General features: G+C 37.3%; 1 protein-coding gene across 2 annotated transcripts in view; it reads right to left on the reverse strand.

The window, feature by feature from the left end:
* dpy (fibrillin-like protein dumpy) overlaps positions 1-11,811 on the reverse strand; it is a 324,918-nt gene that overhangs the window by 79,920 nt on the left and 233,187 nt on the right. For both annotated transcript variants that reach the window (XM_074124745.1, XM_074124746.1), the window contains exons 64-77: positions 11,468-11,800; positions 8,558-8,872; positions 8,102-8,428; positions 7,661-7,984; positions 7,251-7,565; positions 6,830-7,156; positions 6,361-6,684; positions 3,987-4,301; positions 3,565-3,891; positions 3,096-3,419; positions 2,611-2,925; positions 1,761-2,084; positions 1,337-1,660; positions 727-1,041 (exon numbers count right to left, since the gene is read on the reverse strand). In XM_074124745.1, the coding sequence (XP_073980846.1) occupies positions 727-1,041; positions 1,337-1,660; positions 1,761-2,084; positions 2,611-2,925; positions 3,096-3,419; positions 3,565-3,891; positions 3,987-4,301; positions 6,361-6,684; positions 6,830-7,156; positions 7,251-7,565; positions 7,661-7,984; positions 8,102-8,428; positions 8,558-8,872; positions 11,468-11,800 (4,509 nt within the window). The remainder of the gene's footprint in view (positions 1-726; positions 1,042-1,336; positions 1,661-1,760; positions 2,085-2,610; positions 2,926-3,095; positions 3,420-3,564; positions 3,892-3,986; positions 4,302-6,360; positions 6,685-6,829; positions 7,157-7,250; positions 7,566-7,660; positions 7,985-8,101; positions 8,429-8,557; positions 8,873-11,467; positions 11,801-11,811) is intronic.

Here is an 11,811-nt window from a genome sequence, read left to right on the forward strand (position 1 = left end):
TTCTTTATAGAACACTTTCTTATACTTTTTTTTAAACATTTATTTCCATATATTTAAGATTTTATCCGAAATAGCATTCTCGTATTATGGTACTGATTTAGGCATCTTAGATTTTGGATAGAAAAATTAAAGCAATAGTTTTTTGTTTTTTTTCTAGTGTTGAGTAATATTATGTGCAATAACTTTTACGTACAATTTTTAACCACAATTTTAAGTCCTGTTGATGGACTATAGTTCGAATTGTAGGCAATGAGAGTTGGTTCTTTGAAAACTATTCAGGTGTTGGAAGAGAATACACTCTTCGACTCTTTGGGCACTCGGTGATCATAAGAGATAATACAACTGGTGGCGAAACTCGGAATCTTTGCGAAACGAGAGGTTTCCTCCCACAGCACCATTTTTTTGGGCTGCAGTTTTTGAAGAAATGAAACTGTTTTATCTTCTTGTAAATATTTTAAACTTAATTTAAAAACAGTAAAATAAAATGGTGATTTATTGAAACAATGGAAGAAACAAATTATTTTTTATCCACAAAAACAGATAAAAATTTGATCTCGAAAGGTGAAATGCAAACTAATCTAAAGAAAACAAATTGCTCCCTAAAATTCCACAAAATGAAGTAAGTCACAGAATTAATTTCTTCACGCAGTAAAGAAGAAAGAAATAAAAGTGAAAGTTTAAAAAAATGTGAAATATTTAAAGAACAAAAAAAAAAAAATTTCTTACTTTGTTGCTTCAAACATCTGACAAACGGATCGCCAGTAAATCCTGGTGTACAGCTACAGATCGGATTATGATTTAATACTTGACAACGTGCATTCAAACCGCACGTACCCGGACATGGATCCGAACATCTTTGATTAATACACGCCCTGTCTTGTTGACATTCTGAACTGACAATACACTCTGGTCTGCAGGTCGGCGGTGATCCAATAAAATTTGGCAGACAAGTACATACCGCATGATTATTTATCTGCTTGCAGATGCTGTTCGGACCACAAGGCGATGGCACGCACGGATTTTGTGGCTTTTCTGTTACAGCTTTAGTGATAGTAATAGGAAAAAAAAAGAGAGAAAGAAAATAAAATTAGATAAAGAAGAAAATGTGAAAAAGTTTGAAAATTATTATAATATCTTGCAGAAAGTTTTGAGATATGGTTTTAGGGCAAACAGCAAGAGCTTTATAAGTTGTGATAAACAAAAATTATCAATGCAGTTACCGCTTTTCGTAAAAAGATAACTACATTCTCACATCACAAAACTTTCTGACAAACCCATTTTAAGTGCAAGAATACAATAAAATAGTAAATTAGAAAAAAAAAAGAGAATATCTTACAAGATTGTATAAGAGAGCATGAAGATAAAGGATTTCCTGAATAACCAGGTAAACAAGTGCAAGATGGTGCATGATTGATCACTCTACATTCTGCATTTAGTCCACACGTTCCAATACATGGATCTTTGCACTTGTTGTTGACACAGGCTTTACTCTTATCACATTCAGTGTTAGTTACACATTCTGGTCTACATCCTGTGTACGGATCACCAAAATATTCAGGAAGACAAGAACAAGATCCTGCACCGTTACGTTCTTTACACACAGCGTTTGCACCACAAGGTGAAGGATTGCAAGGCATTCGAGGTCCTTCTGTGGGTGCAACTAGAAGTAATAGAAAAAAAGAAGAAGTGTTGAAGAAAAATTATATTTATTCTATAAGAAGAAAAAAAAGAAAATGAAAATAAATCCAAGAAAATCTTACTCTGTTGTACGAGAGAACAACCAGCAAACGGATCCCCAGTATAGCCAGCAAGACAAGAACATTGCGGATTATGTTTAACAACCTGGCAAGTCGCATGAGGACCGCAAGACCCTGGACATGGATCTCTGCAGCGTTCATTTTGACATGCCATATTACCAGCACATTCTGCATTGATCGTACATTCTGGACGACAGTTCGGCGGTCGGCCCACATAGTTTGGTGAACAAGAGCATGCAGGAGTGTTGCCAATACTTCTACATTCTGAATTTGGACCGCATGGAGAAGGTACACATGGATTGCCGCTTGGTACAGGAGTAACTGGTTCTAATAATAATAATAAATAATGATTTTAAGGGTACAAGGAAATTAAGGTTAGCAGAAAAGAAATAATAAGTAGAAATGATAAATCAAGAAGTGAAAATTATAAGAAAAAAGAGTTTTTCAAAGCAAAATGTTTTAGGATATCCACAATTAGTTCACGGGCGGGCATTGCAGTAAGAACAGTTGAACCCTTCAGTTGATTAGTTGACTAAACACTGGGCTAGATCTGTTTTTAAGCAATTACTTTGGGGATTCTTCTTGAAGTTTGTCAAACATTATTTGTAATATCGTAAATTAAGACAAAGTAAGCACCTTGTAAGGTCCGAAGAAATAAAGAGTAAACCAAGTGGAAAATTCACTTTAAATTGGACAACTAAGCCATTACTGTCAGGACTATTAAATCTAAATTTCACTTAGGCAAAATCTACAAAAACTTAGTGGAAATCCTAAATAGTTTTAAAGTAAAATTTACAAAAAAAAAAACATTTAACATTTCTACTTTAATCACAAACAGGATTCTATGTCTTACTTTCTTCTTTGAGACAACGAGCAAAAGGATCACCACTATATCCTGGCGGACAACTGCATATCGGATTATGGTTAACAACTTGACAACGTGCATTCAAACCGCAAGTGCCTGGACAAGGATCACCACATTTCTGATTAAGACAAGCCTTGTCCTGGGCACAATCTGCGCTGACAATGCACTCAGGTCGACATGCAGGCGGCGAGCCTACATAGTTAGCTTGGCAAGAGCATACTGCATGATTATCTATCACTCTACACGCACTATACGGTCCACAAGGAGTCGGTTGGCAAGGGTTTCCGGGCTTCACTGGTTCAGCTATTAGGAAAAAAAGAAGAAATGTAGCAAATTATTCATTTGTACCGATTTAAATAAAAATTTTAATAACTTTGGAAGTTGATTGTTGCTAGCTTTGAACAAACAAAATTATTTTACTACATAATTATTATTTTACAAGACGTTTACAACTTATGAAAGCCAAAACTTACGAGGCGGCTTCGGCCTACAAGATGAAATAGGATCTCCAACGAAACCAGGTAGACAAGTGCATGAAGGTGCATGATTGATTACGTTACATTCAGCGTTCAGCCCACACGTACCCGGGCATGGATCTTTACATTTATTGTTCATGCACGCTTTACTTCTGTCACAGTCCGTATTCACCACACATTCAGGTCTACAACCTGTATATGGATCGCCAAAGTATTCTGGTAGACATGCACAAGAACCTGCTCCATTGCGTTCTTTACAAACGGCGTTAGCGCCGCAAGGCGAAGGATTACAAGGCATTTTAGGCCCTTCAGTAGGTGCAACTAGAAAAGAGATAGATAGAAAGGAAGTGAAGAGTAAGAAAATTTGAAAAAACGGAAATAAGATATAAAGTATAGTCAAAGTTTAAAAAGATATAAAAAATTGAAATTAAGAAAATAGATGAAAGAAAAGAAAGAGCATGCTTACTTTGTTGCACAAGAGAACATCCTGCAAAAGGATCTCCAGTATAACCAGGAAGACAAGAGCATTGCGGATTGTGCTTAACAACTCGACATGTTGCCTGCGGACCACATGAGCCTGGACATGGGTCACTACAGCGTTCATTCTGACATGCCAAGTTACCAGCACATTCTGCATTGATCGTACATTCTGGACGACAGTTCGGCGGTCGGCCCACATAGTTTGGTGAACAAGAGCATGCAGGAGTGTTGCCAACTGGACGACATTGTGAGTTTGGACCGCAAGGAGAAGGTACACATGGATTACCGCTAGGTGTTGGAGCCACTGGTCGTTCTAAAAGTTACGAGATTGTTTTTTTTTAAAAAAACTACTCAACAAGGAACAACCTTGCGATACTTCAAAGGAAATACAACATATTCTCAGCTTACTTTCTTCTTTCAAACATCTGGCGAATGGATCTCCTTTGAATCCAGACGGACAGCTGCATATAGGATTATGGTTAACTACTTGACATCGAGCGTTTAAACCACATGTGCCCGGACATGGGTCAGCACATTTCTGGTTAAGACAAGCCTTGTCCTGGGCACAATCTGCACTGATCATACACTCAGGTCGACACGCAGGCGGCGAGCCTACATAGTTGGCTTGGCACGAGCATACTGCATGATTGTTTGTTACCCGACAAATGCTGTAGGGTCCACACGGTGATGGCTGGCATGGATTCTTAGGTTTTTCTGGTTCAGCTGTGATTAGGAAAGGTAATTTATTTTAAAGTATTCATGAAGTTTGTTAACTATGGTCATAAAAATTTGAAGTTACCTGACCCTACTTACATATACAATATACGGGTTTCGTAATGATAACAAACATTTTATAAGTTAGAAGTTTTTGAAATATTGAGCCTAAGTAATTGTTTAAACTAAAAAATGGTTAGTGGAAAAGAGATAGAAAAAAGGACGTACGGAATAGTTTTTTTTAATCGAAAAATTAATGCTAAAGTAACATTGTGGACAAATATGTGTTTCGACGTGTTTGCTGAACAAGACTGGTTAGTTTATTTGTTTTTTGATGGACTATTCAGCATTAAATTTCTTCAAAATATTTAAGAGTTTAAAGGATTGCTAAGCCGGCTAAAATTTATAGAAAGAACGCCCATGGCTGATAGTGATGTTAGGTCCTGCATGGATCTCTCTTTACAGTAAAGGCTGTACTGCGGATGGCGATGATGACAGATACTCCTTTTCAAATAGGGTATAGTATCAGCCCCTTTTTTTTGAAGACAGAGGAAGAAACTATTACGTCTTGTTTGAGGTATGTGAAGGTAACTGACTCAGAACGGTTGACGTTGGAGGTGTTTAAGCTATTTACTCCTAAGTACTTTGCTCGACTCTTCCGGTCTCAATAAATATTTACTTTTAAACGCTAAGCTTAAGTGGACTAATTTGTAGAAAGTTAGAGTATTAAAATAATGTCAATTCCTATTAGTGAATATTATGATAATGCTTTTTAACAGAATTTATTTTTTACTTACTGTGACATTCTCTCCTAAGTTGCAAAAGTTTACAAATTATTTAATTAAAGAATAAGAATCAATCACTGGATCAAGCTTTACCACACTTTTTGGCTCTTTGTTAATTAAATACAACATTTTCTTAAATAGTCAACTTCGTAATTAAGAATAATAATTTAGAAGTTTCCCTTCATAGACTCAATAGGTAAATAATAAGTTCAGGAAAAATTAAAAATAAATGGTGTGCGATAGAAAACTTTCATATAAAATAAAACGTTATGAACACTTGTTTATTGGATGCATCTTTTTATTTTTTAAATTTGTCAAAGTTTAGGCGAGGATGTTCGTACTTCCAAATTCACGAAGATTCAAAACAACTAACGGTAAACGAAATTAACCTAAAATCCGTTAGGTTAGGTTAGGTTATGCACTGTTATGATAACAATTAAGTGACTGAAATGACAATGCCTTAGAGACAATGTTTGTTGTATAACATATTTTCTTATTTGGTTCAAATTTTGTGTGCTTGTTATATAATTTGTTGTATTTTGTAATTAAATTGGTAACTTTTGTAATTTTTTTTCATAAACTAAGAATATAGGAAGCCTCTCAAAACCTCTCAAAAATAATAAATCCGTTTTATTTCAGAGCCCTTGTTGAAACTTTTGACAAATAAAAGTTTTTAAACTCACACACAACAAACAAAAATAAAATAAAATAAATAAATAAAAGAGATCAAATTAAAAATAAAGATGTAGACTCAACATAATTAGAAATAATTCTGACTTTATTTAAAATACCAGAATTTAAATTTCTACCTAAAATATGAAAAAAGAGAATTGTAATCGAAGAAATGTATCTTTATTTTCACTCTTTGTATTTGATATCTTTCACTAAAATATAATAAAATAAATAGTCAAAGAGTATTCTTATGAAACTATAGAAGCAATGATCACCATTAATCTCCCAACATATCATAGATGCAAATATATTTTAAGCTAAGTATTCTGAATGAGATGTCTTATTCAAGGAAAATAGTCAATAACTTGAGGAACTTGACTAGATGCAGCTGACAAGATGAATATATCTAAATAACAATGAAGTCTATCAAGTATAATTTCAGCCCAGTATTACCACTAAGTTTTGTATCTTTATCAGAAATCGATGGTCTTAATAAGACTTCATTTTGGGTAAACTGCCCTTCTCTACTTAATAAAACTTAACTCTTAAATAAATATTGGTTTCAACTAAATAATTAGTAATTCAAAGAAAACAAAAAAATTAAAACTTACGAGGCGGCGTCGGCCTACAAGATGAAATAGGATCTCCAACAAAACCAGGTAGACATGTGCAAGAAGGTGCATGATTGATTACGTTACATTCAGCGTTCAGCCCACACGTACCCGGGCATGGATCTTTACATTTATTGTTCATGCACGCTTTACTTCTGTCACAGTCAGTATTCACCACACATTCAGGTCTACAACCTGTGTATGGATCGCCAAAGTATTCTGGTAGACATGCACAAGAACCTGCTCCATTGCGTTCTTTACAAACGGCATTAGCGCCGCAAGGCGAAGGATTACAAGGCATTTTAGGCCCTTCAGTAGGTGCAACTAGAAAAGAGATAGATAGAAAGGAAGTGAAGAGTAAGAAAATTTGAAAAAACGGAAATAAGATATAAAGTATAGTCAAAGTTTAAAAAGATATAAAAAATTGAAATTAAGAAAATAGATGAAAGAAAAGAAAGACCATGCTTACTTTGTTGCACAAGAGAACATCCTGCAAAAGGATCTCCAGTATAACCAGGAAGACAAGAGCATTGCGGATTGTGCTTAACAACTCGACATGTTGCCTGCGGACCACATGAGCCTGGACATGGGTCTCTACAGCGTTCATTCTGACATGCCAAGTTACCAGCACATTCTGCATTGATCGTACATTCTGGACGACAGTTCGGCGGTCTGCCCACATAGTTTGGTGAACAAGAGCATGCAGGAGTGTTGCCAACTGGACGACATTGTGAGTTTGGACCGCAAGGAGAAGGTACACACGGATTACCGCTAGGTGTTGGAGCCACTGGTCGTTCTAAAAGTTACGAATTTTTGTTTTTTTTTAAGGAACCACTGAACAAAGGAATAACCTTGCGATACTTCAAAAGAAATACATTTACTCAGCTTACTTTCTTCTTTCAAACATCTGGCGAATGGATCTCCTTTGAATCCAGGCGGACAGCTGCATATAGGATTGTGATTAACTACTTGACATCGTGCGTTTAAACCACATGTGCCCGGACATGGGTCAGCACATTTCTGGTTAAGACAAGCCTTGTCCTGGGCACAATCTGCACTGATCATACACTCAGGTCGACACGCAGGCGGCGAGCCTACATAGTTGGCTTGGCATGAGCAAACTGCATGATTATCAGTAACCCGACACACGCTGTAGGGTCCACAAGGTGACGGAATACAAGGATTCTTTGGTCTCTGAGGTTCTACTATACAATTAGGAACAAAGAAATTTAGTTTAATTTTTTAAAATATTTTAAAGTTTCTGCATTTTTTTTTTTCTGAACTTTTAAAGGAATCTTACTTGGGGGTGGTCGATGACACGAAGTGAGTGGATTTCCCGTAAATCCTGGAAGACAACTGCAAGATGGTGCATGATTTACTACTCTACATTCAGCGTTTGAACCACAAATTCCAGGACATGGATTTCTGCATTTATTATTCGAGCAAGCTTTATCTCGAGGGCAGTCTGTGTTCAACACACATTCAGGCCTACAACCACTGTACGGATCGCCTGAATATTCAGGCAAACATGTACATGATCCAGCACCATTTCTCTCTTTGCATATAGCGTTCGGTCCACACGGCGAAGGATTGCATGGATCTCTTGGCAATTCTGGCTGTATAGCTACAATTCAAATGATAAAATATGTTAAAAAGTTTTATTTTTTTGGTCAAACGATGATTAAATCTTTTTTATTTTTTTTCCAACAAAATTTAAATAATGTAAGGAGATGCTGCTTACACTGAACAATTGGCGAACATTCAACGAAAGGATCTCCACTATAGCCAGATAAACATGAACAAAGTGGTGCATGATTAGAAACACTGCAAAGTGCATGCACTCCGCAAGACGATGGACAAGGATTTGTACAATGTTCATTCTGACATATTTGATTACCAGAACAGTCTGCATTTATTGTGCACTCTGGTCGACAGTTGGGCGGCCGGCCAATATAATTTGGCAAACATGAACAGACTGGCGTTCTGCCCACAGTTTTGCACAATGCGTTTGGGCCGCAGATGTTCGGAATGCAAGGATTCCTGCTGGGTACTTTTACTTCCGTAGGTTCTACAATAGCCAATTTAAAAAACATGCATGATGACAAACAGCAAGCAAATAATAATAATAAAAAAAAGTTGAATACTTAAAAGCAACCAAAATTCACTAAAAAGCATACTCAAAGCAATAAATACTTACTCTGTTCCAAAATACATCTGACAAACGGATCACCAGTATGGCCGGGCAAACAAGAGCAAATGGCATTATGATTTATAACCTGACATCGAGCATTGATACCGCATGTACCTGGACATGGGTCTGTGCATCTTTTGTTCACGCATGCCCTGTTTAGAGCACACTCAGAACTGACTACACATTCTGGTCTACAAGCAGGCGGTACTCCTATGTACCCCGGCAAACAGCTACATGCACCATAACCATTGTTCTCTTTGCACTCACTGTAAGGCCCACATGGTGAGGGCATACAAGGATTTCTCGCTTCCTCTTCCACCACTAAGAAATAAAATTAACATGCAATACTTACAATAGTCTAAAAGCCCGAATTGAAAAATACACAAACACACAGGAGTGGACTAAAATTAAAATGACAATTTTTCGATTTCGAAGAAAAGAAAAGTAAAGGTTTTTCAAGAATTACTTTCTAATAATGTTCAATAAAGCCCATTATGATTCTCCGTAAGGCCATTTTATTTATTCAAAACTTACATACAATAAATTTATATAAAATTTAGTGCAAAAATGATCATCAACAATACTTGAATCCCAGAAAAAAAAAAAGGTAGACACCCTTGGTCATATTAATGGTTGATCCAACTCGCAAGAACAGGGAATCTGCGGTCCACGGACATGGATAAGTATAAAAATTCTTCTAGTGTAAGTAAAAGTTATAAAAAAAGTCGATGGCTCAGAAGAAAACATTCCTGAGGATGCGTAGAGCGCTTAAATTGGTAAAAAAATTTGTGTATAATCAAAGATGGCAATAAAAATAATAATAAAACACGATAATATTAATAACTTGGAATAATAATGATTCTGCCATGGATACACCAGAAGTGGCGTCAGCTGCCTAAGGCTAGAAACATAGTGGAGCGGCGAGCAAAGCGGCGATGATAGCGAAGAGCAAAGAGGCGAAAACAAACACAAGTTAACTGTATGGGACCGCGCATAGTGGGGAGCAAAGCGAAGATAGAGCAAAGCGTTATGACATGTTTGATTTCTTCGCTCTCATCGCGCTCAATTTTTAAAGGTTAAGATGGATATTGCTGCATTTATTGGTGGTTTTTTTTTTTTTAAAGAAACCTCTGTGGGACCAGAGGATCTTCTACATCACAACCGATTTGTGTTGGATAAGAAATGGGACAGGATTAATGGGTTTAAAAATTGAAATTGGTCCTTTTCTTGAATAACATGCCTTCAACACTGGCTAGTATGTAATTAAATGTTGAAATAGACATTTGAAAATACGAATGAACCTTGCAGGATGCTCCCGAAATTGTTGTCTGGTCCTGTTTATATCATGAACACTGCAGCTCCTGCTTCTAAGCTGCTGTAAATACCAAATTTTCAAGAAAGAATTTTTTTATAGAAATAATTCCTCCATCATGTCTCGTCGAAAGGAGAACGCGACTAAACTCGGTCTCTATGTGCATGCGACTCTTTGTTCGCTGCTCGTCGGTCTCTTTGATCTGAAGCAGCTATCATCGCCAATTTTGCTCGCCACTCCTCTATGTTTCCAGCCTAACGATAAAAAGCTGAGCGCCATCTGGGCTAAGAAACGCATAGAGGAGGTTGAACCAATCAACCATATTATCTTGAGTAAAACAATACCAAATGTACCAGCTCGGTACTCTGAGCTACTCAAAGAGCACAAGACGTCAGAACCACAAACTTAAAAAATGACAAATACGAGGTGTGGCTATTAAATAACGAGAGACTGATGCTGCTACAGAATAACTATGCATGTGCCAAATCCTAACGACCGCGACAGCTGTGCAGCAGCGTAAAGCCTTCTCTCTTTCGATTGCAGCGTCTCACGTGTTTTTTAGAGAAATCTGTCTAACCGGAACCGTCGTTTGGGTAAGAGGTGTTAAGTTTCGTTTTGCCGAAAACATGAATACTACACATGTAGTAGAGCAACGAATTGTCGTGGAATTTCACATGATACTTGGTAAAACCGCAACTGAAACTTATCTTTTATTAAAAGAAGTTTATGGCGATGAATGTTCATCATGTGCGTGAGTTTTTGGAGTGGTTCAAGCGTTTCCAAGATGGCCGGGAGAAGACGTCGGAGATGATGACCACCCGGGTCGCCCTTCCACATCCAAAACGGATGCAAAATATCGATTATAATTAATCAACATTACTACCGTGAGGTGCTTGCTCAACTCCTTGGAAGAGTAAGGGAAAAAACGACCCGATTTGTGGAAAAACAAGTCACGGGGTTCTCCATCAAGACAACCAACGCCGGCTCACACTGCATTGTCTGTCACAAGACGTTTCCTAGCCAAGTACAACATCCCAGTTTCTAGGCCATCCGCCTTATTCGCCTGACCTGGCCCCATGTGACTTTTATCTGTGCCCCAAAGTCAAATCTGCAATAAAAGGAACACGATTTCAGCAGTCCGTTGAAGCTGTGAAAGAAAAAGCGGCACGCGTCATGCAGGAGCTCAGACAGAAAAAGACTTCCAGCACTGTGTTCGAACCATGGTAAATTCGCATGGAGCGTTGTAGGGATAGGGGTGGGGTGTATATGGAAGGTGATAACTAAATATGTATAAATTTAAAATAAAATGTTTTATAGCAATAGTCTCGTAATTTAATAGCCACATCTTGTACAGGACAGATTCTTGGACAACTACCTTCCCAGAAGCCTGATAAAAACCGAACAACCCTTGGCCATCCTTGGAGATTGAGCTAAGAGTTAACGCCTCCATAATCCCAGACGGAAGTGGATGGGTCTTTAATCTACAAAAAGGATTCAGATGAAAAACAGTCATTTTTTTTTTTAATGCACTCCTTTTAAATGAAAGCCGAAAAACTTTTTGTTTTGAGAGAAAAAATAAAATATATAACAAAAAAATAGCTTACAAGGCGGCACATGCACTAAGATGTGGCAAGCCACAAGTGGATTTCCAGTATATCCATAAATGCAAGTGCAATACGGCGAATGATGAGCTACTCGACATTCCGCGTTACTGCCACAAGCTCCCGAACAAGGATTTCTGCATTTATTATTCTGACAGGATTTATCCCATGGACAATCAGTATTCAGTACACATTCAGGTCTACAACCAATATATGGATCGCCAAAATATCCTGGAGCACAAATACATGCACCAGCTCCATTTCTATCTTCGCAGACTGCGTTACTACCACACGGTGATGGTAGACAAGGATCCTTCAGTTCTGGTACAATCACTACTGTAAAATCA

This window comes from Rhodnius prolixus, unplaced genomic scaffold (assembly GCF_049639745.1).
Source record: "Rhodnius prolixus isolate KJV_2025 unplaced genomic scaffold, Rpr scaffold_3, whole genome shotgun sequence".
Classification (NCBI taxonomy): domain Eukaryota; kingdom Metazoa; phylum Arthropoda; class Insecta; order Hemiptera; family Reduviidae; genus Rhodnius; species Rhodnius prolixus.